Source organism: Nicotiana tabacum, chromosome 22 (genome assembly GCF_000715075.1).
Source record: "Nicotiana tabacum cultivar K326 chromosome 22, ASM71507v2, whole genome shotgun sequence".
NCBI classification, from domain to species: domain Eukaryota; kingdom Viridiplantae; phylum Streptophyta; class Magnoliopsida; order Solanales; family Solanaceae; genus Nicotiana; species Nicotiana tabacum.
In genome coordinates, this window is record NC_134101.1 from 158,558,278 (window position 1) to 158,582,820 (window position 24,543).

At 37.6% G+C, this 24,543-nt stretch overlaps 1 protein-coding gene across 1 annotated transcript; it reads left to right on the forward strand.

Annotated features, from left to right (window-relative positions):
* The first annotated feature begins 20,761 nt into the window (after nt 1-20,761).
* LOC107772612 (endo-1,3;1,4-beta-D-glucanase-like) lies at nt 20,762-24,154 on the forward strand. The gene is made up of 7 exons (XM_075243942.1): nt 20,762-21,080; nt 21,712-21,733; nt 22,228-22,354; nt 22,783-22,873; nt 22,984-23,073; nt 23,435-23,535; nt 23,864-24,154. The coding sequence occupies exons 1-7, from the start codon at nt 20,933-20,935 to the stop codon at nt 24,002-24,004; spliced, it is 720 nt and encodes a 239-aa protein (XP_075100043.1). The 5' UTR covers nt 20,762-20,932; the 3' UTR covers nt 24,005-24,154.
* Nucleotides 24,155-24,543: the final 389 nt, after the last annotated feature.

Genomic DNA, 24,543 nt, shown 5'->3' on the forward strand with positions numbered 1-24,543 from the left:
TTCATGTAATGTGTAATAGTTTGCATTTTGTTTTGGATGCTGGAGATAGCCTTCAGGCCTAATAAATGTCAATGAATGGTAGTTGTATGTTAGATTATGTATATAGGTTGGTGATAAGAGTATGCCTAAGGCAGTAGGTTGTATCTCAGATTTAGTTCAATGGTGTAGTATAAGCCTGTAATGTATGCCAAGCATGACAATCGTACACTACTAGTTAAGTTCTTTCCTTTCCGATAAATTGCCATACATAACTGTTAAACCATGTTTTAAGACAAAAAAAAAACACAGGGTTTACAATCTCAACCCCACGAAAGTCGAGCCCAGGTCAAAACAGACCCAACAGGCCTGCCCCGGACAAACAATGGCCCAGGTCTGGCCCATCACGCGTGGGCTGGATTTGGGCCTTTAATTTTGCTCGGCTGGCTGTGTGCGTGGCCGCGCTTCTGATTTTGCTCAAGCACTCGGAATTCTGTTATAAATAACTTGCAAGTATGTAATTAATTAGGACTATCTGCTATTTTCAATTAGTAGAGACAAACACGACAAGAAACATAGTTGCTATAGGATACCCTTTAAAAAAATAAGAACGGGATGAGCCTCGACAAAAAAATAAAAATAAAATTGCACAAGCTGCGGGGCCCTCGTTAAAATGTATATTATCAAAGCATTTAGTTTCCAGGACGGGTCGTTTAGCAAATCCCACAACCCTCCCAGAATAATAACACGATAGCCTCTTTAGGCGCGTATTTAATTATCTTACCTTCTTAAACTCGGGTGCACATTTATGTGATCCAAGTCCAATTCTCAACGGAGTCGAAATGTGTTTCTAATCATGGGTACATTGATTGTGACGTGGTTCGAGATGTGTGTCCATGACGTTGCAAATTCATTTAAAAAGAAAAAAAAAGAATGTGATGAGCCTCGCCAAATAAAATACAAATTGCGGGGCCCTCAATAAATATTTGCCTTAAAAAAATTGTTTAGACTTCGGGATGGACCGTTTAGTAAAATTCCGCGGTCTTACCCAAAATAAATACGCTAGTCGCTCTAGGCGCGCCTTTAATAATTTAATTTCCTTAAACTCGGGTGCACATTGATGTGACCCAAATCCAAATCTCAACGGAGTCAAAGTGTGTCGACGACCACGGGTACATCGATTGTAACGTGGTTCGAGATACATTTTATAACGTTGCAATTCTTGATAAAAATAACAGTAAATGATAAAAGCGGTTGAAAGATAAAATTTGCACATAAGTTCATATTGTATTTAAAATCAGATAAATAGGCCGAATATAACAGTTGAGCGACCGTGCTAGAACCACGGAACTCGGGAATGCCTAACACCTTCTCCCGGGTTAACAGAATTCCTTATCCGGATTTCTGGTACGCAGACTGTAATATAGAGTCATTCTTCGGGATTAAAATTGGTGACTTGGGACACCCTAAATCTCCCAAGTGGCGACTCTGAAATAAATAAACCAATCCCGTTTCGATTGTCCTTTAATTGGAAAAACTCCCTTGTACCCCCGCGGGTGCGGAAAAAGGAGGTGTGACACCCCTCATTCGGAATCAGTAGCAAAGATTAGAAAACACAAGCATGGAAGATAAAGAAAAAAAAGGGAAAAGAAAGCAACAAAAACAACAAAAAAAACAACAACAAAGGAGAAAGAAAAAGAAAAGAAAATAAAATAATAGGTAAATGAAAAAATAAAGAGGAATTGGGAACTACGTTTGACCTGATTCCTCAAAGAGGATACGTAGGCGCTTCACGGCTCGGTCATAGTGTGCATAGTGTGCATAGTGTAACATAGTGTAAAAAATAAAAATCCCCAAGCAAGAAATTGGGGCAGAAGTTGTGCTTGATGTAGAGAAAGCCGGTTCCGAAGGTTGTAAATTTTGAACCCAAATTGATTCGTTTTGAGCTGCTAATACCTTTTCTTTCTAGCCCTATCCAAAACCCCACGTTACGGTCCAAAGAAAGACCTTTTGACCAGTCCTCGAAAGATGCCAAGTCATACAAACGGAAGTCGGGGATAGCACCCCGACTCCCAACAGAGAAAAAGGATCATGGACTGGAAATGAATTGATAGCCGAAAAGAATCCCCAGCAAAGAGAGTCATATCGGCAACACTCCAAATCCCCAACTGGAAAGTGATACAAATGAGAGAGTCTTATCGGTGAAAATCTTCACGGGCACCATAAGGCGATGGAAGTTGAGAGAAAAACCAAAATGAGAGAGGCTTGATAGTGAAAACCCTTCGGGCACTACAAGTCGAATAAAGATTGAGAATCAGATGGAAATCACCAGACGAAAGTTGTGAAAGGCGATTAACGACAGAGGATAGGCCATATGTGCATGTCATGACCATTAGAGTTGGTATCCGCATTTGATAGGTTTTTATTTTACAGTTTCCTCATTAGAGAGTCATCTCTTTCCTTTGTCTTTTATTCCGTTCCTTTTTATCTTTCTCCTTTCATAGAAAAATTCCCCAGTAGAGTCTGTTTGGTCAGAACAAGTGAGAAATGATTTCAAAGTCTGCCATCAGCTTTCCAATTGTGCAAGACGAGATCTGACTAGTATATCCAAGTGGTATAGTCAGCAAGGAACAAGCGCAAGGCCAGTGTCAAGAAAGATATCCCCAGCAAGAGGGAATTGACAAAAGGATGGACAAGTGTTAAGAGGGATATCCTCACCAAAATCAAAGGTTATAGACCTCAAGGCCAAGGCCCGTGGACAAATCAAGAAAGAACAACGCGGAGAGCAATGGGCATGATTTGAGAAATTCATATGAGACTAAAAGGTCGGGGAAATGCCAGTTTCTGAACTATGCCACAAAAGAAGAGGGATATCCCCAACAGAAAAGGTTGTTTTCAGTGACACGAATAAACAAAGAAAGTGGTTAATCAATGAACATGCAAGATCTGCAAGTAAAATCAGCTATCATGAAAATACACGAGGTCAGATAAGGAGACTGGGAAAATGGTCAAGAGGTTTGGGAATAAGAAATCGTCAAGAAGGTCGGAAGGTATCAACCCAAGCTTCAAGATGGACAGACAATGCATAGATGGAGAATGGTTGATGGCATCCCCAACAGGAGTATCACAACCAACCACCACATTCTAAACTGACCAAATTTTCTTTGATTTGAAGCAGGGACAGGGAATGCTACCGATGACGGAAAGATGCGCCACAAGAAAGATTGTCAAACTGGGGCAGAAAATTTTCGTTCATTTCGAAAATTTTTGGAAAGTATAACACAAGTTTGGTGAAAAACGGTATCCCCAGCAGTTTTCAGGAGAAGACAAAACGAGTTTTAAGGGAGGTAGTCTTCGAAGGAAGAAGATAACAAAACAAAGAAAAGAAAAATAAGAAAAAAAATAATAATAAAAAACTAAAAAAAAAAGAGAAAAAAAAAAGAGAAAGACCAGTTTTGCAAAAGGAAACAGTTTGCAGAGGAATGAAACATCCTACTTAAAGGAAGTAGTCTTGGAAGGAGTAAGATAACATATTTTACTCAACAGAGTTATCCTCAGCAGTGTTATCTCCAGCAGTGTTACTCAGCGGTTTGTAGTGTTATCCCCAGCAGTCCACAGAGAAGACAGTACAAGTTTTAAGGTAAGTAGTTTTGAAGAAAGATAATTCAAGTTAGAAGGAAAATGTTGTTGAGGTCAGGAGCTCCCCTGAAGAACAGAATGGCGATTTATTTTCGAAGTTGTTGTTAAGGTCAGGAGCCCCCTGAAGAACAGAATGACGATTTATTTTTCGAAGTTGTTGAAATCTCGCCCGCCTGAAGAAATGAATGGCGATTTATTTTCAAAGTTGTTGAGGTCAGGAGGCCCCTGAAGAACAGAATGGCGATTTATTTTTCGAAGTTGTTGAAATCTCGCCCGCTTGAAGAAATGAATGGCGATTTATTTTCAAAGTTGTTGAGGTCAGGAGCCCCCTGAAGAACAGAATGACGATTTATTTTTCGAAGTTGTTGAAATCTCGCCCGCCTGAAGAAAGGAATGGTGATTTATTTTTCAAACTTGTTGAGGTCAGGAGCCCCCCTGAAGAACAGAATGGCGATTTATTTTTAAAGTTGTTGTCGAGGTCAGGAGCCCCCCTGAAGAATAGAATGACGATTTATTTTTAAAGTTGTTGTCGAGGTCAGGATCCCCCTGAAGAACAGAATGGCGATTTATTTTTCGAAGTTGTTAAAATCTCGCCCGCATGAAGAAAGAAATGACGATTTATTTTTCAAAGTTGTTGTTGAGGTCAGGAGCCTCCCTGAAGAAAAGAATGGCGATTTATTTTTCGAAGTTGTGGAAATCTCGCCCGCCTTAAGAAAAGAATGGCGATTTTTTTTTCAAAGTTGTTGTTGAGGTCAGGAGCCCCCCTGAAGAACAGAATGACGATTTATTTTTAAAGTTGTTGCCGAGGTCAGGAGCCCCCTTGAAGAACAGAATGGCGATTTATTTTAAAGTTGTTGTTGAGGTCAGGAGCCCCCCTGAAGAACAGAATGACAATTTATTTTTCGAAGTTGTTGAAATCTCGCCCGCCTGAAGAAAGAAATGGCGATTTATTTTTAAAGTTGTTGTCGAGGTCTGGAGCCCCCCTGAAGAACAGAATGGCGATTTATTTTTCAAAGTTGTTGTTGAGGTCAGGAGCCCCCCTGAAGAACAGAATGGCGATTTATTTTCGAAGTTGTTGTTGAGGTCAGGAGCCCCCCTGAAGAACAGAATGGCGATTTATTTTAAAGTTGTTGTCGAGGTTAGGAGCCCCCCTAAAGAACAGAATGACGATTTATTTTTCGAAGTTGTTGAAATCTCGCCTGCCTGAAGAAAAGAATGGCGATTTATTTTCAAAGTTGTTGAGGTCAGGAGCCCCCCTGAAGAACAGAATGGCGATTTATTTTTCGAAGTTGTTGAAATCTCGCCCGCCTGAAGAAATGAACGACGATTTATTTTCAAAGTTGTTGAGTTCAGGAGCCCCCCTGAAGAACAGAATGGTGATTTATTTTTAAAGTTGTTGAAATCTCGCCCGCGTGAAGAAAGGAATGGCAATTTATTTTCAAAGTTGTTAAGGTTAGGAGCCCCCCTGAAGAACAGAATGACGATTTATTTTTAAAGTTGTTGTCGAGGTCAGGAGCCCCCTGAAGAACAGAATGGCGATTTATTTTTCGAAGTTGTTGAAATCTCGCCCGCCTGAAGAAAGAAATGGCGATTTATTTTTAAAGATGTTGTCGAGGTCAGGAGCCCCCTGAAGAACAGAATGACGATTTATTTTTTGACATTGTTATTGAGGTCAGGAGCCCCCTGAAGAACAGAATGACGATTTATTTTTAAAGTTGTTGTTGAGATCAGGAGCCCCCCCTGAAGAACAGAATGACGATTTAAATTTCAAGTTTTGAAGTTGGGAGCCCGCCCATATAACAGAGGAATACATTTCAGTCTTTACATTTAAGTTGAAGAAGTTGGGAGCCCGCCCATATAACAGAGGAATACATTTCAAGTCAGTAAAGCAGAGGAATGCAGCCGAAATCCCCAGCAGGAAACAACAAGAATCCCTAGCAGAGGAAGGAAGTCCAAGACTCGATGGAAAATAATGCGAAGCTCCCGAGAAGGACATAAGCAGTTCAAGATCGGCAGTCAAAGGAGAATACAAGACAAATCGGAAGTAAAGAAATACTAGAGGAGTCACCGAGACATCAAAGCAACAAGAGACACAAGAGCATGATCTAGATAAGATTTTGTAATTCATAGACTATGGTCTAGTCTAGCTTCTTGTTTTCTTTCAGCATGGTGTAATAAGGAGGTCAGCAAGCAGTAATAACAACATGCAACAATAGTAACATTGCAGTCCCATGGTAGTCCCAGCTACCAAAACTCCCGAACTACATTAACCTGATTCCCTTCTAGCCAGGGATATGTAGGAAACCTTTGAAGCAAAGGTTCGGTTAAATCTTTTTCAAAAAAAAAAATGCTTCACACGGAGTACTCGGATGGGCAAAAATCGCTCACTTTATCTTTGCACGAAAATTCTTCGTATTTTCAGACAAAGAGGGGCAGCTGTAAGCACGTGATTTTTGCCCTATATGAGAATTACTCCCAAAAATTCCAAAAATAAAATAATTTTTTGTTTGTTTGCAATTGTTGTGAGTTTTGTGTTATTTTTCTTGTATTGTTTGCATTTGTCTGTGCATGTTTATTTGCTAAATTAATAAAAAATACAAAAATATGTCGCATTTGCATTTAGGATTTAAGTTTGCAATTATGAGTAATTAAGTTTGTTTTACAAGAATGAAAATTACAAAAATAGGCATCTTTTGCATTTTTAGCCTTTAATGTCCAAATTGTGTGATTGTATTTTAATTGTCATTTCATTTTATATGATAATTGTTGCTAGGAACTAATTAGTATTTTTAATAAGTTAATTTAGTTTATAACTTAATTTATAATTTTAGTTTTATTAATTAAAAAGTAAAAGAAAAGAGAGCAAAAATATAAGGAAAATCGGATTGGGCCACCTTCTAATTTAAATCAACAATGGCCCAAACCAAATAAAACCCCACCGGGTCGACCCAACCCGGTCCGCCCCATAACCCAAACAAATCCCAACCCCCCTTCTTCCATTTTTCATTTTTCATTTTTTGGAAAACCTAAACCTAAAAAACCCTAAACTACCCGCCCCCCCCTCTTCTTCTTCTTCTCCTTCCAAACCCTCCTCCCATGGCTGCCCTCGCTGCTTCTTCTTCTTCTTCTTCGTCAGCTCCCATGGCCGCCCCTTCCTCCTCTCTTCCTCTACTTCTCCAACTCCAGCTCCAAACGACCTCGCCATTCCATGGTTGCCCTCGCTGCTTCACCTCAACAGCCTCACGTCCAAAACAACCAACATCCATGGCTGCCTCCTCCTTCGTCTGCGTCCAAACGACCACCCCGTCCCCATCGTCTTCGTCCAGCGAACTGCAGTCACCAAACGCTGCTGCTGCTCGACGACCCTAAAACCACCATCGTCGTCACGTCCAAACCACCATTGCTGTTGCCCTCCCCCGTCCGCCATTAACGAGCAACATGGATGCTGCATTGCTGCTCCTTCTTCTTCGTCCCAGCTCATCCATGAACACCACCCAAGCTACCATTCCTGCTGCCTTCGTCGAGCTCACCCCAAGTCTCCGTCCGCCAATAACGAGCAGCATGGATGCTGCTGTTGTTGTTGCTTTTTCTTCGTCTTCTTTTTCTTCACCATGAGTGCCTCGTCGAGGTCCAGTCTGAGTTCATCAAGGTTAAAAGAGAAGGTGGGTTGTCGTTGAAGTCGAGATCCGTTAGGTTGTTGGTAGTTTTGGTTCGAGTTTTCCGTTTCCGTTCGAGTTCGTCGTTGTTCATTTCCGGTTAGTTGGTTTAAGTTTCATTTCTGTCTATACTTTGTTTGGTATTCTCGGATTTGAAATCAATATATGTTTGATTCTTTTCTTGTTCGTTGTTTATCATTTCATGATTATTTCTTCAGTTTGTTTTTATTCATTTAAAAGAATTTAGTTTTAATATAGAAGTGTGTTAGTTTAATAACTTGAATCCTTCATCTTGGTTGTAATATTGTTAGATTTAGTTGGAGGTTCAATTGATTATTGAGTTTAGTGATTTGAATCTGTTTATTTGTTTTGTTTTTATTTAATTTGAATTTGAGCTCAATGATTTGAATATACTTGTTTGTTATTGTTGTTAAATCTGAAAGTAGGTTTGTTGTTAAAAAATACCAGTTGTTTCTTTGTTGTTCATCATTTAGTTTAAGTTTGTTCATAAAATTTGATTAAGAATTGGTTATAGCTGTTGTATTTTGGTTAGAATTGATTAGGTGAATTGGTTATAGCTGACGAGGTTAGAATGGCGAATTGCAGTATTTACAGGGCTAAAATGGTAATTTCAGTAATTTCAGAGGGGTATTTTGGGAATTGAAAATCTGAACAATTATTTATTTTGAGTGCTCTATCCACTAAGTATTAAATAATATTTAAATAATATTAAAATAATACGTAGTGGGGGACAAGACATAATGGTGGGGAATTAATACATTGTTTAATATAGTGGGGGACAAAACATGCGGTAGTGAGGCAATAAGTGATTTAAATAAGGGAAAGATATGTGTTAGTGGGAATTAATATATTTGTTTAATATAGTGGGAGACGAAACATTAAGTAGTGGGAAGATAAAGGCGGATGGGTAGAAGATAGTGAGATTTTAATTTAAATGCTTCAAGTTTGTAAATAAATAGGAAGCTGGACACAAAATAAGAAAGGGGGACAATTCCGAAAATAGAGAAGGAGAATTAGCTGAAAATAAGGAAAAAGAATTCCGAAAAAATATTGAGAGAATAGGAGATTTTCTGAATATTAAGAGAGATTTGAGGATTTTTCGGAATAGAAAAAAACATTCTGGAAATTTAAAGAGAGTAGTATACACCCGATATACAATCTGAATACACTGGATATACGGATTTAGAAATTAAGGGTTAAACATTAACTGGTCTTTCAATTTGAAAAAGATTCACTTTGTTTCTGCCCGTTGATTGTTGTTGGTGTTTCTGGATTTTCATTTGGTTTGTTCCTTGAGTTTGGTTGGTTATTTGCTACTACTTCACTGGTTGTTGCTGGATTTTTGCTCGGTTTTTAAAATCTGTTGATGGGTGTTGCTGTTGTTGTATGCTACTGCATTCCTGCTGATCTTCCTTTTCTTTTGCTTCCAATATCAGGTACACAACTGACACGCTGGTTACTGTAAACTGAAACATGAAGCATGAATATGAAATGAAGAGTTGAAGTTCTGAATTATCTTAGTTATATTCTGAATTTTATTTGTATATATACATTATTTAGCTTCCTCTAAATCAGAATCATGTAGTTGTTTAATATATATAATGGACCATCTGACAGTAGCTTAGTGGACGAACTGTCTATGTATTGCCTAAAAAATAAATAAATGGTGTAGTAACTCTGTCCAGTTAGTTCGTTATTGTTGGATGATTATCATGTCTCAAAAAGCATGTTAGCTGATTTAGACTATTCTTAAACATTCAACAGTTAGCTCATTAAACGAATAGACCGTTTCGGAACTTGTAGGAATATTGTTTAGCTAGATACTATTGGTTAATTTCATCATGTAAATGGTTTAGGATTAAAACTAGATTGCCAAGTTTTTTTTGTAATTTGACAAACTATGAACATGCCTAGTATAATGTAACTAGGTAGTAACATATGAATGAGATGACCCAGGTCCAGTTTTGTGCCATACACGTTGGGCCTGGGTCCACGTTGGCCAACAGGCTGTCCATATTGTGTTTACATTCTGATTTAACAAATTGCGTTCGGAACCCGACTATAACAACTCGTAAGCATGTAAATAAATTAGGACCTTTTCTCTTTCATTTTTTAGAGACACATTTAATAGAAAAAATATAGGCACTTTAGGATTATCCTTTTTAAAATAAATGAGATGAGCCTCACCCAATAAAACGCACAAGTTGCAGGGCCCTCAATAAATGGTTAATAAATTGTATAGACTTCGGGATCGGTCGTTTAGCAAATTTCACGGCCTTACCCAAAATAATGATACGCTAGTAGCTTTAGGCGCGCCTTTAACAAATTTATTTTCTTAAACTCGGGTGCACATTTATGTGACCCAAATCCAAATCTCAACAAAGTCGAAATATGTCAATAACCATGGGTATATTGATGTGACGTGGTTCGAGATATATTTTCACGATATTGCAATTCTCTGTTAAAATAATAATAATGATAAAAGCGGTTAAAAGTTAAAATTCGCACATATGTTCAACATGTATTATATCAGATAATCAAGCCGAATATGATAGTTGAGCGACCGTGCTAGAACCACGGAACTCGGGAATGCCTAACACCTTCTCCCGGGTTAACAGAATTCCTTATCCGGATTTTTGGTGTGCAGACTGTTAAACAGAGTCAATATTTTCCTCGATTCAGGATTTAACGTGTGACTTGGGACACCATAAATCTTCCAAGTGGCGACTCTGAAATAAATAAATAAATCCTGTTTCGATTGTCCTTTAATTAGAAAAAAACTCCCTTCCGTATCCATTCATGGAGGCGCGGGCGAAAAAGGTGGTGTGACACCATTTAATTACTGTTCCATGTGTGTGTACTGTTGAATCTGATAGAGGACCTGGTTCTCTATAGAGTTTGTTGGACCCTTATTATTACATCTCGTATTTTCGTACATTAAAAGTTTCGTCTTCAACTAATCGACATAGAATCGGGGATGAGATTATCTTGAACTTAACATATTTACGCTATTTATAACAAGCGATAAATAAGTGTTATGAAGGATAAATGGTACACGAATTTAAAAAAATAAGTTTTGTTGATATCAACTTGTCACGACCCCAAACAGGCCCGGTCGTGATGGCGCCTCTCGTGAAGACAAGGCCAGCCGACACAATACTCACCTTAACCCTTTAAGTATTAAGAGTCATTTTTAAGTCTTTAAAATAAACAATGTTTCATAATAAAATCCTGGAATAACAGTGCAGAACAAAATACTAGCCCGACATCGGGGTGTCACTAGTCATGAGCAACTATCAAGATCTGAATACAACAAAAGTCTAAAAATGTACTAAATACAGTAACAACAATGAGGGGAAGGAAGCAGTGCTGCGAACGTCATGCAGCCACCTTGCTAACTCTGATGACTCCGCGGCTGAGCTATCAACACCCGCTACCGGGTTCCGATATACCTGAATTTGCACACGAGGTGAAGGGAGTAATATGAGTACTCCAACCCAGTAAGTAATAAGAGTAAATAAAGGCTGAGCAGTAGGAAACAATGAATCCACATTCACGTTAGGCTCAATAAACACAACAGGCTTTCAAATCATAATAGAAGTCAATCTTCCCTTTTAAAATCCAGCTTTTAGTAAAAATCATTTTGAAATACTTTCCAGCAGTTTCGGTATGGGTTCAATACCATTTAAGATAATAATAGAGATTAAAGCCATAATCGGCCCCTCGGGCAAAACATAGTTTGTAAAACATCCCCTCGGGCAAAACAGTAATCATAAACACTTCATAACTTAAAAATCTTAGTGGAAATAACCAATGCCAAATTAGTGATTAATTTCTAAACATCTCATAAACCCCAGTTTAAATAAAAGTTGTTTTAAAACATTTGTTCAACTTTCCGACAGAGGCTCAATATAAAGATGAGTAAAAACAGTCGATAAATTAACATATTCGATAGAAATTCACTTTAAAGAGGAGTGAAATCAATAAGTCCATAAACAGGCCTCTCAGGCAAAAACATCACTCATATTCATGTATATATCTATCGCCCCTCGGGCTAGCCTCTCTGTCACTCGTGACTCAACTCTTACCAATCAGTACTCGCACTCAACATTCATGCTCAATTGGTATCATATAGTAACTGATGCGGCATGCAGCCCGATCCATATATCTCTCACAATAACTGAAATTAAAGTAATCGCTGCGCGCGTGCAGCCCGATCCATGCATCGCTGTGGCGCACAGCCCGATCCATATAAATAATCAACTGCGCTCACTGGGGGTGTGCAGACTCCGGAGGGGCTCCTACAGCCCAAGCGCTATATTGCTGCGGCGTGCAGCCCGATCCATATACATATATATATACATTGCTGCGGCATGCAACCCGATCCATAGATATATAATCCTCACAACTAGGCCCTCGGCCTCTCTCAGTCATTAACCTCACCATCAGACTCTCAGTCTATCTCAGTCATCAATATCACAATCAGACCCTCGGTCTATCTCAGTAAAACAGGGAACTCGGCCCAAAACAATTTCCACATGTTAAGAATATAGTGATAAAGCCAGATTTGAGCAATAAACAGGTAAAACATGACTGAGAATATTCTTTCAACAAATAGAGTGAGGAAAGATAGTAAAAATGCTCCTAAGGGTCTCAACAAGTCGGCACAAGGCCCCAAACATGGCATACAACCCAAAAATATAATAATGTCAAACAATTAACTATCGAATACGCATTAAAATATTCGTTCGGGATGGACTAGGTCACAATCCCCAGTGGTGCTCTACCCCACGCTCGTCATCCAGCGTGCAAGTCACCTCAAAGTAACACAACGACGTATAATCTGGGGTTTCAAACCCTCAGGACAGTATTTACAATCATTACTTACCTCGATCCGGTCCAAAATCTATGCCGTGATGCCTCGCCCGCACGAATCAACCTCCGGATGCTCCAAATCTAGCCACAATCAGTACATAATCATTAAAATATGCTAAGGGAGCGAAGCCCACTCGAAAATATCCAATTTAACATCAAAATCCTGAAATTTCTCAAACCCGACCCCCGGGACCACGCTTCGGAATTCGACGAAACTCACAAAATCCGACAACCCATTCAACCACGAGTCCAACTATACCAAAATTACTAAATTCCGATAACAATTCGGCCTCCAAATCTTCAAATCTTATTTTCAAATCCCTAAGTCCAAATCCCCAATTTACACCTTAAAAACATGTAATCTAGTCGGATTATTCGATGATAATTCAATATTATGGAGTAGAAATGATCACAAGTGACTTACCTCAAGATTTCCCATGATTTCTTGCTCAAAAATCGCCCTAAGCCGTGTTCTTTCACCAAAAAAAAGGTCAAAATGAGCAGAAAAATGCAACAGCTTTAATAAACATATTCTGGTCGCTAAAAGAGCCATTCCCGTCGCTAAAAGTGAAAAATCTGGTCGCTAAAGGTGTGCACCAGATCCTGCTGCACCAGCAATATTTATCTTCACTAAAAAGGCTCTAACTCCACCATACGAACTCGGAATTCGATGATTCTTATTCCTATAAGTCAAAAATAATGATACGAACATAGTCCTTCAATCGAAACTCAATTCGGAGCTCGTTTGCTCAGTGCGATATCCATTTCGCTCGTTAAACAATTAACTCATGATTCGCGTCAAAAACCCAATCGCGACTTGATGAAATTAGCCAAACTTTCCAGATCACTCCTATAATTCATTATCAAAATTTTGGAAGTCTCAAAATCAAATTTCGATCTCTAGAACTAAAAATGGACCTTTGGATTATTACATGCTTATGCTCAAAACGACAAAAATCTTCCAAAAACTCTTCCAAAACTTATCCTAGCCTCATGGGACCTCGACCAAACATGCCAACATAATTCATAACATCGTTCAAACTTGTTCCAATCATCAAAACACCTCAAACAACATCAAATTACCCAAAACTCATCGAATTCAAGCCTAAGTTTCCAAAAACTTCTGAAATACACTTTCGATCAAAAACCCGACCAAACGATATCCGAATAACATGAAATTTTGCACACACATCACAAATGACATAACGAAGCTACAACAACTCTCGGAATTCCATTCTGACCCTTGGATCAAAATCTCACCTATCAACCGGAATTCGCCAAAATACTAACTTTGCCAATTCGAGCCAAATCTTTTCACGAACTTCCAAAATGCATTCCGATCGCGCTCTTAAGTCATAAATCACCTAACTGAGCTAACCAAATCATAAAAATTCCGATTCGAGATCATATACAAACAAGTTAACTCTTGGTCAGACCTTTCAAATTCAAAGCTTTTATCTGAGACTGTTCTTTTAAATTCCCTCTGATTTTCCTGAAAACCAAAAACATCGATCTACATCAGTCATAATACATCATACGGGGTAAATCATGCCCGAGAACTGGCAATCAAAGTACAAAAGCTCAAAACGACCGGTCGGGTCGTGACAAAAGTAGCCAATTTGGGATAAAATACGGGTCGAGCGATACTATCCAATATTTATGGACTAGTACCATACAAGGTACCATATGACCGTGATAATATGATGTATAAAATATGTTAAAAATAAGTTTTAAGTAAATTGAGATAATTTTTAATTATACGGATAATTGGTTAATTATCGAGTAGCGGGACATTACCTAATTAATTATTAAAAAAATGAGATAAGATTAACCCCCCTCCCCCAACCCCTAAGAAAGGTAACGTGGCAGAAGGTCACAAGTAAAGAAATGACTCTTAAGTCATTCCATGTATAGGTATCTTATCTTGGGACAATTAAATCATTCAAGTAAGGTTTAATATAAAACCTTGTACATTCCATTTTGGACAAAAGAAGAACCAAAAAAACGTTAAGAATTATAAACCAAGAGATATATTCCATTCTTTCTAAATCAAGATACTTCAGAGAACAAAAGCTTCATTTTTCATTCAAAATACTTCACAGAAGCAGAAGCTTCATTTCGTTCAAATAATTCAAAACAGAAGCGTAATTCCATCAAAAATTTGCGTTTATAAAAGAGTACGGTGCAATCTTCGCCAAGAATATTATACGGAGTTTTTCCTACTCCAGGTATGTTAAGGCCATCCCTTCTTTCTTTTTGGTATGGTCCAAGTTATACAGAAGAAACAAGCAAACGCACAATTTTCATAAACGACTCTATTCATAGAAATACTAGGGGTCTCTTTGTTCTTGATTCCCCATGTGACACATTGTTATATCTTCTGTTCATGGGTCTCAAAATAATACGCATTTGAAAAAGTTTATCCGGAAGGAATATTGAGATTATTACATATTTTTCATGCATTTCATTCATTTATATATGTACATTGACCCATGACCAGATGTCGTTATATACATGGATTTATATATATATATATATATATATGTATATGGGATATGGAAAAAAGGTTACGACGTTATATATGCACCACCACCTGATCTGTTTAACATCGAATTGGGAATAGTTGGCTGGCCTTGTCTTCGCGAGAGGCGCCATCACGACCGGATCCGGGTCTAGGGTCGTGATAGATATTTACACGCACGTGCATGATGTTGTAACTATTTTAGGATTTGCAAAGTTATTTATACTTACATGCAGAATTCCTTGTTCCATGTTTCATCTATGTCTCTTATGTACTGATTTTCATGCCTTACATACTCAGTACATTATTCGTACTGACGCCCTATTTTTCAGGGCCTGCATTTCATGCCCGCAGGTGCAGGTAGACAAGCTGACGATCCCCCTTCTTAGGATCCTTGATCATCGAGAGTTGGCGTGCTCCACTTGATCCGGAGCTGCTTTTGATTTTGGTACGATATGTTTGTGTGTGTATATATATATATATATATATATATATATATATATATATATATATGGGTATGACGTGGCTCAGTCCCGTCTTTGTATAGTTATATTTCTATTAGAGGTCTGTAGACAGTATGTCTAGTTGGATAGTATGTGGCCTTGTCGACTTTCAGTTTTGAGGTATGTAGTTGTCTATAGCAGCCTTGTCGGCTCGGCTTACGTACGTTGCACGTATATGTATGTATGCCTTTTTGGGCAGATTTCCTTCATGTACATTATTCTCGTAATTCAGCAGATGTTATTCAGGTTTATATCTTAGACGCATGGTTAGAGGTGTTTGATAGGTAGGCCTCGGATACCCGTTGAGGCCCATCGGTTTGGGTCGTGACACTTATATTCTATCACAATACTTTTATACTTTGGCATGATCGATTGGGACACCCTGGATCAATTATGATGAGATGAATTATAAAAAACTCAAATGGGCTTCCATTAAAGAATTTAAAGATTCTTTTAAGTAATAAATTTTCTTGCACTTTTTGCTATCGATGCAAATTAATTATTAGACCATCACCAACAAAGGTTGGGATTGAGTCCCATGTGTTTTTGGAACATATACAAGAGGACATTTGTGGACCTATTTACCCACCTATTGGGTCGTTTAGATATTTTATGGTCTTAATAGATGCATCTTCTAGATGATCTCATGTGTGCCTGTTGTCATCTCACAACCTCGCTTTTGCAAAACTAATGGCACAAATAATTCGATTACTGGCGCAATTCCCCGATAATCCAATTAAGCCTATTAGACTTGATAATGTAGCTGAGTTCTCATCCCAAACATTTAATGATTATTGCTTATCAATTGGAATAAAAGTGGAACATCATGTAGCTCATGTTCACACTCAAAATGGCCTTGCAGAGTCTTTGATTAAACATCTGCAATTGATAGTAAGACCATTACTCATGAAAACGAGATTACCCATTTCTGTTTCGGGTCATGCCATTTTGCATGCAGCAATGCTAATTCATCTCAGGGCGACAAATTATCATAAATATTCCCCGTTGCAATTAATTTTGGGTCATGAACCTAATATATCCTATTTAATAATTTTTAGATGCGCAGTATATGTGCCTGTAGAACCGCCATATCGCACCAAAATGGGTCCCCAAAGAAGGTTAGAAATATATGTTGGGTTTGAATCGCCCTCCATTATTCGCTACCTCGAAACATTAACGGGAGATTTATTCACTGCTCGATTTGCATATTGTTGATTTGATGAGACACTTTTCCCAAAGTTAGGGGGAGAAATTGGTGAAACCAAACAGTAAATTTTGTGAAAAAATCCACCATTATCTCATCTTGATCCACGTGCCATTATTTGTAAAAAAGAGGTGCAAAAGATTATCCATTTGCAGAGAATAGCCAATCAAATGTCAGACGCATTTACGAATCTGAAAAGGATAATAAAATCACATATCCCTGCAGAAAATGTTCCAATCCGTATTAATGTTCTTGGTGGACAATCTTCTAGTGTCATAGCTAATGAGTCAAAAGCACGCCTAAAACGTAGCAGGCCATTGGGTTCTAAGGATTGAAATCCTAGAAAAAGGAAAACAAATAATCAGGATGACACTATGAAAGAGTCTCTTGAAGAAATCCACGATTTAACCAATCCTGAAATTCATGAGAAAATCACTGAGCCTAAGACTCAAGAAAATAAGGAACTATCAATAAATTCAATCGATATTGAAACAGATTTGAATCAATTAGATATATTGGTGGATTATGTATTTGCATATAATGTTGCATCTAGAATTATGCAAAATAGTGAGGATATTGAACCTCAATCTATTGGAGATTGTCGACAAAGACATGATTGGCCAAAATGGCAAGAAGCAATCCAATCAGAGTTGAATTCACTTGCAAAACGTGAAGTTTTTGGGCTTGTAGTCCAAACACGTAATGGTGTTAAGCATGTTGGATTTAAATGGGTCTTTGTACACAAGAGGAATGAGAAAAATGAGATACAAAGATATAAGGCACGCCTCGTTGCACAAGAATTTTCACAAAGGACTGGTGTCGATTATGAGGAGATATATTCACCTGTTATAGATGCTATAACGTTCCGTTATCTTATTAGTTTGATGTCTATGAAAAGCTTGACATGCATTTAATGGATGTGGTTACTGCCTATCTTTATGGCTCACTTGATAATGAGATATACATGAAAATTTTCGAGGGATTTAAAATGCGTAACACATATAATTCAAAGTTTCGGAAAATATTTTCAGTCAAATTGTAAAGATCTTTGTACAATCTAAAGTAATTAGGACGATTGTGGTATAATCGTTTTAATGGGTATTTATTAAAGGAAGGTTATATAAATGATGTCATTTGCCCATGTGTTTTTATGAAGAAAACAACATCGGAATTTGTTGTACTTGCCGTATATGTTGATGACATAAACCTTATTGGAACTCCAATAGAACTCTAAAAAGCAATTGATTATTTAAAGAAGGAATTCGAGATGAAAGATCTCGGAAAGACAAAATTATGTCTCAGTTTGCGAATTGAACATTTGGCAAACGGAATTTTCGTTCATCAATCTACCTACATAGAAAAGGTATTGAAACGGTTTTATATGGATGGAGTACATCCATTAAGTACTTCGATGGTTGTTCGATCACTTGATGTGAATAAGGATCCATTCCGACCTCAAGAGAAGAATGAGGAGCTACTTGGTCCTGAAGTATCATATCTTAGTGCAATTGGTGTACTAATGTATCTTGCTAATACTACAAGGTCTGACATAACTTTTTCAATTAATGTCTTAGTAAGATATAGCTCTGCTCCTACAAGAAGACATTGGAATGGAATCAAATACATATTGCGGTATCTAAAAGAGACTACCAATATGGTTTTTTTTATGACAATAATTGTAGTCCCCATCTTGTTGGTTATGTCGATGCTAGGTATTTATCTGACCCACACAAGACTCGATCTCAAACAGGCTATGTGTTTACATATGGAGGCACTGCCATATCTTGGCGATCGACTAAGCAATCAATCGTGGCTACTTTATCTAATCATGCTGAGATAATTGCTATTCATGAAGCAGGTCGAGAATGTGTGTAGTTGAGGTCTGTAATATATCTTATTCGAGACAAATGTGGTTTGAAGTGTGACAAACTACCCACGATTTTGTATAAAGATAATGCAGCATGCATAGCCCAATTGAAGGGAGAATTCATAAAAGGAGATAAGACAAAGTACATTTCACCAAAGTTATTTTTCACACATGATCTTCAAAAGAATGGTGATATCAATGTGCAACAGATTCGTTAAAGTGATAATATGACCAATTTCTTCACTAAATCTCTACCGACGTCAACCTTCAAGAAGTTAGTGTACAAGATTGGGATGCGAAGACTCAATGATGTGAATTGATGCTCTAATCAGGGGGAGTTAATACGCGCTGTACTCTTTTTTCCTTACAAGGTTTTGTCTCACTGGGTTTTCCTTGCAAGGTTTTTAACGAGGCAACCAAAAGGCGTATTTCTAAATATCTGTACTCTTTTTCCTTCTCTAGAATTTTTTCTCCATTTATTTTAATTAAAGTTTTAATGAGGCACATTATCTGTTGAATACACATTCAAGGGGAGTGTTATAAATAAAGTTTTATTTAAGGTGAATGTCTATATTTTAGAAAGATTTTAGGGATTTTACTTGGTAACTAAGTCACTCTTTCCCTATAAATAGAGAGGTAAATGTTCACATAAACTGAAACAAATAAAATATTATTTATCATAAATGACAGAATGGTGAGTGATGATACGCATTAATTTATTAATTACTAGTAGTAGTAGTTTGTAATTGTCTCTCTTCCGGTCTTCCTTTTTCTAGTATAAGATTGTACTCGTATTTTGGTGAGAGGAAAATTTTAATATGGCAACACGATTCCTTATGTTTGAATAAAGAAAAAAAGAAAAAGGAAAGTGTAAAGGCAAATTAGTAAGGTGGTAGGCCTCATTTGTAATTTTAAGATTAAGACGTCTGAATTTTAATACACATCTGAATAGTAAGATGTGCATTAAGATTAAGACATCTGAATATGAATACACATCTAAATATATTAAGATGTGTATTAAGATCAGAATACTAAAAAGTAAGATTGTTTGATTTCTAACATCTGAATGCATAAAATTTATCTTTATTTGAAAAATAATAAACATAAAATTCAAATGAAATACTAACTAATCTAATATTCTATCAATAAAATATATAGTTTTTTAAAATATGATAGTTGTAGACGGTAATGGCTAACGGGTGAATGCCGATTAGAGGCGGTGGTTGCTGGTAGTTTTGGTTGATGATGATGGTTCATGCTAGTAGCTAGTAGTGATTGGTAGTGATGTCGATTATGATTGAGGATGGTAGTGGTGGGTGGTGATAGTTAATAATGACGGTTGGTGGTTTGTGATTGAGGAAGGCGGTGGTAGGTTATAATGATGGGTGGTGCCAGTTGTGGTTGTTAATGGTGATGGGGTGATTGGTTGTGGTAGTTGAGGTGGATAAGTGTTGATTGTAGGTGAGAATGATGGTGGTCAGAGTGGTGGGGATGGTTGATAATGGTGGCAACTATGATTGAGGATGATGGTGGTGGTGGTGGTTGACTATGATGGTGGTGGTGGTAGTGGCATGGTGGTAGTTGATAATGGTAGGCGGTGGCGGCAATTAATAATGAATATGTGATAGCATCTTAATGAAATTAAGTCTCTGTTATAGATTTTAATCATACAGACCTATTCAGACCCATTAAGTGGTTGTGAAGTAAAAAAAACAAACAAACACACTTAATGATTAAGATATGAATAATTAAGATTCAAACTTTAAAAACAAACGAACTTAATGTCTTAGATCTGAATGATTAAGATTCAGACCTCCATTAATTGCAAACAAATGAGACCAGAGTTCTTTGCCAGGCGCAAGTTTAAATTTAATTTGAAAAATTGTTCGTCTGAGATGTTTTTGCTAATGGGTGGTCTTGTATTAGTGTTTTCAAAGATGAGTTTATTTTTGAATTTCTGGAAAAGTATTTGATACGATTAGTTTTGCAAAGATGAAGCAATTTTTGGGATAAATTTTAAACTCAACTTTTCAAATTTCTTATAAACTCGAAATACTAAATTTGAATATTTGAAAGATTTGTGAGTTTGGAAATTTAAATTTTGCATATCAATTTTTGTTTTTGTTGCAATTATCCTGTGTCTGCTCTCTTTTCATAATCTTTTTATTCCAAATTACTATTTGAGAAGTTACAAAGATTCCTTTTACTATGCTTTTCTTAAGTAAGTATTTTTATATATTTTTAATTATCAAGTGTTATTGACTTATATTACTATTTTTAATATAATTTTAAAATACTATATAAATTTTATTTCAAATAGCTTAAAGAGTCTATACAAAAAAAAAAAAATTAAGCATTTGACCCTCACACATAAAGTGGCACTATTAATTTTCAACAAAAGTGGAAATGAAATTGAATTCAAATGGGCGTATCTGGAATTCTGTCCATAGAAAATGGTATAGACGTAAAGTATAGCTAAACCGCACAATCAACCCTCCCACTCCGGGTCCAGAATACATTACAATAGGACGCTTGTTTCTTTCTCATTTCTCAAACGCACTACTCGACCTCTGACCAGTGACCAGTGACCAGTGACCAGTGACTGTTATTAAGGAGCAAATCTTTGGTTTTTGGACAACTTCTCTCTCTCTCTCTCTATCAGTCACAAAGATGTCAGGGCCTCAGTGCTGTGAGAACCCACCAACTTTGAGCTCAAGTAGCGGTGTTGGGTCAGTGTTAGAATTTGGGGGTCTCAAAACCTACGTCTCTGCTTCTTCCAATTCCAAACACGCCATCCTCCTCGTCTCCGACATTTTTGGTACTTACCCTTTTAACCCTTTATTGTCTGTTCTTATTCATGAACTTTTGGCAACTTGCTTCTTCTCAATTTTCTCTTTCTTCCTATTTTATCACCAAGATTGACTAATCTATTGATCAATTTGGTACGACGGAGATTTCCGAAAGTAAACATATTTTTTGGAAAATACTTCTGAAACAACTTTTTTTAGAAATTGATAAATAATGTTAGCAAATTAGATAATGTTTTGATGAAATTTGTAAGTTTAAAGATGGATAATGATATCTAATTGTTATTACCTCAGTCCATTTTATGGGACACTATTTCATTATTAGTCCGTTAAATCATTGAAGCTTTTACTATCTTGGAAGTTACATAGATCTTTCTTAAAATATTTTCATTCTAAGAGTTGTGATCTTGTGTGTTCGTTGTTAAGTATCTTAATCTCATTTCAAATGCCAGATGAAGTTAGATGTTTTGAACCTTGGTACTCAACTCTTATGTCAAACACTTAAGGAAGAAAATTATGTTTTTCACCCTTGGTAATGTAAAACTATTACTCTTTTCGGTCAAAAGGGAGTTTATTATGGTTTGAGGATTAGTGTTGTTATTTATATTGGAAGACAGAACTTATGTTACGAATACTTTGCAGGTTATGAAGCACCAAACCTGAGGTATGTGCTGCTTCTCAATTTCAGCTTGGAGTTGTCAAATACCTTCTAAATACTTTCTGTACTTATGTACTTATGCTTGCACCATATGTATTCTCTAGTATGTTTCTCTGTTGTCAAGTATCAACAACTTCAGTTATTGCTTTCTTAGCATATACAACCACAACTATTTTAAAAAAGAAACAGAAGTCAATTCTCTAGGGTGTTTCTATATTGTTGACGACTTCAGTTTTTGCTCCCTAGACACAGCAATACTCGTTTAAAAAAAGAAACAGAAGTCAATTCTCTAGGGTGTTTCTATATTGTTGACGACTTCAGTTTTTGCTCCTTAATCACAGATTTCAGGAGATTCATTTATCTTATCTGTGTATCTTTTTGTTTACATTTCAAGGGAAGAAGTTGGGGTGACCATTTTTTGCATTTTTTCCAGTAATTAAGCTGCAAAAAGTTTATGTTTTATCTTGGGCTGATTCCAAAGCTTAACTGCTGGTATGTAGGAAGCTTGCTGACAAAGTTGCAGCTGTGGGATACTATGTTGTGGTTCCTGATTTTCTTTATGGGGATCCTTATAATCCTGAAAATACGGAGAAGCCTTTATCAGTCTGGATACAATCACATGGAGTAGTATGCATTCTGACTGATTTCTTTTGGAGTTGAGTTAGGCCCAAGTGCCATATCTTTACATGGTATCATAGCCAAGTTCGTTGCCGTTTGGGACCCTATGATATATTGTCCATGCTCTAGTTGATGGTCTGGGCGTGCGAGGGCGTGTTAGAGTGGTTTAGAGTCCCGCATTGGTTGGGGAATGGGTCGGTGATCTCCTTATATGGACTTGGGAAATCCTCCCCTCAAGAGCTAGCTTTTGGGGTTGAGTTAAGCCCAAGCGTTTACAATAATATTGCCATCTGTTTGCATCGAGAGTAAAAGGAGGCCATGCCATCATTATCACAGTTTTCCATTCATTAACTTTGTCACTTTGGGACTATCATTGTGCGACATCCATAGTATCAGGCTCACCACCGTTTTATTCATTTTTTGCTTTGTTCTGTTAGGACAAAGGATTTGAAGATGCAAAGCAGGTTGTTGCAGCTTTAAAAGATAAAGGCATATCTGCAATTGGAGCTGCAGGGTTTTGTTGGGGTGGTAAGTTGTTCAATTTTCTCTTTTTGGATTATTCATCCTCGCCGGTACTAGCATGTATAGGTTAATTTCTTGTGGTTGTCTGTGATCCTGATCTCCTCTTTCCTTAACAGCCAAGGTGGTTGTTCAACTAGCTAAGTCTGACGACATTCAAGCAGCAGTGTTATTGCACCCATCATTTGTCACTGTGGATGATATTAAGGGTACGACTGTTTTTTACCAGAATCATTTGTGATTAGATAGAGCTTTTACTCTGGATTTTATACAAGTGCATTGCTTAGGGACAAAACATTTTATGTCTAAATGTCACTAGAATATTGGTGACTTGTTCGGTCAAGTTATATTACTGTCCTAAATTTGTTCAATGTCTAGATTCCGTTCTTATAGGAAAAATTACTACCAATTGCTTTTGCATATTCCTACGTCCTAAGTGATATTTGGTATCGCATGTTTTCTGAATTCTAGTGAGTAAAGTGAACTGCATCACTTTTAGATTCTTCCTGTTTCCTTGAATCTTTTTTTCCCCCTCCTATCCATCGGAACTTATGATGTATTTATTTACAGAGGTGAAGGCACCAATAGCTATTTTAGGAGCTGAGATAGATAAAATGTCTCCTCCTGAGCTTATTAAGCAGTTTGAGGAGATTTTATCATCAAAACCTGAGGTAAGCGACATTAGGGCCTTCCTGTCATTTAAAGATGTCTTTGTTTCAGAAATACGGAGCTGCATAACAATACTCTCCTGTTTATTCAGGGGATGTATTGAAATAAGAGATAACTACTTTAATGAATTTCTTAGATTGCATTACAGCCTATGTTGCTCGGATTCTCCGAAAATGTTGTCTAGTGCCTGTCGAATCCTCTAAAAGTAGTGTATTTTTGGAGGATCCGACATGGGTGCGGCAACATTTTGGAGAGTACGGTGCAACATAGATTACAGCTAGAGTTCTAGATTTATCCTGTGTGTTGCATTGTTTCGGTCTGTAAAAATAGGTGGACAACTTTGTGAAAATTTATCCTGGTGTCGCCCACGGATGGACTGTGAGATACGATGTGGAAGACAAGAAGGCTGTGGAGAGTGCTGAAGAAGCCCATCGGGACATGTTGGAGTGGTTTACCAAGCATGTCAAGTGAGTGCAAAGAACCCCAGCAGTTTGCAGTTTACAAGTTTCCAGTTAAAAGTCTGAATGTCCACATCATCATAGTTATGGAGCTAATTATTGATAGACCTTATATTGTATTTCATATTTGAAGAATAATATATCGTGCTATTGTCTTGTGAAATGTACTGTTTGGTCCATTATGCATAGCTCTGTAAATTATGAAATACTTATAGTATCATGCATATGCATATGAATGTCATGTCGTGCATAGGTACTGTCATGGGCTGCTTTCCAGACACGCCCCATGACCCCTTGGCCGCGCCCCATGGCGGCCTAGCAAGCCTCACAATGCCTAGCGCCATGGTCGGCCCCGTGGTCTTGGCTGCGCCAAGTGACAAGCGCGCATGCGCCTCTGTCGCCCCACCGATGCCTCTCGCCAGCGCCCAGTGGCTGGCCAATGACAACAGCGCCGCGCGCCCTGACAATGCCGCGCGCGCAGATCCTGATGCCTCGCCAGCGCCCAGCTGCAGGCCCATTCCAGCAGCGCCTCGCGCACAGACCCCGATGCCA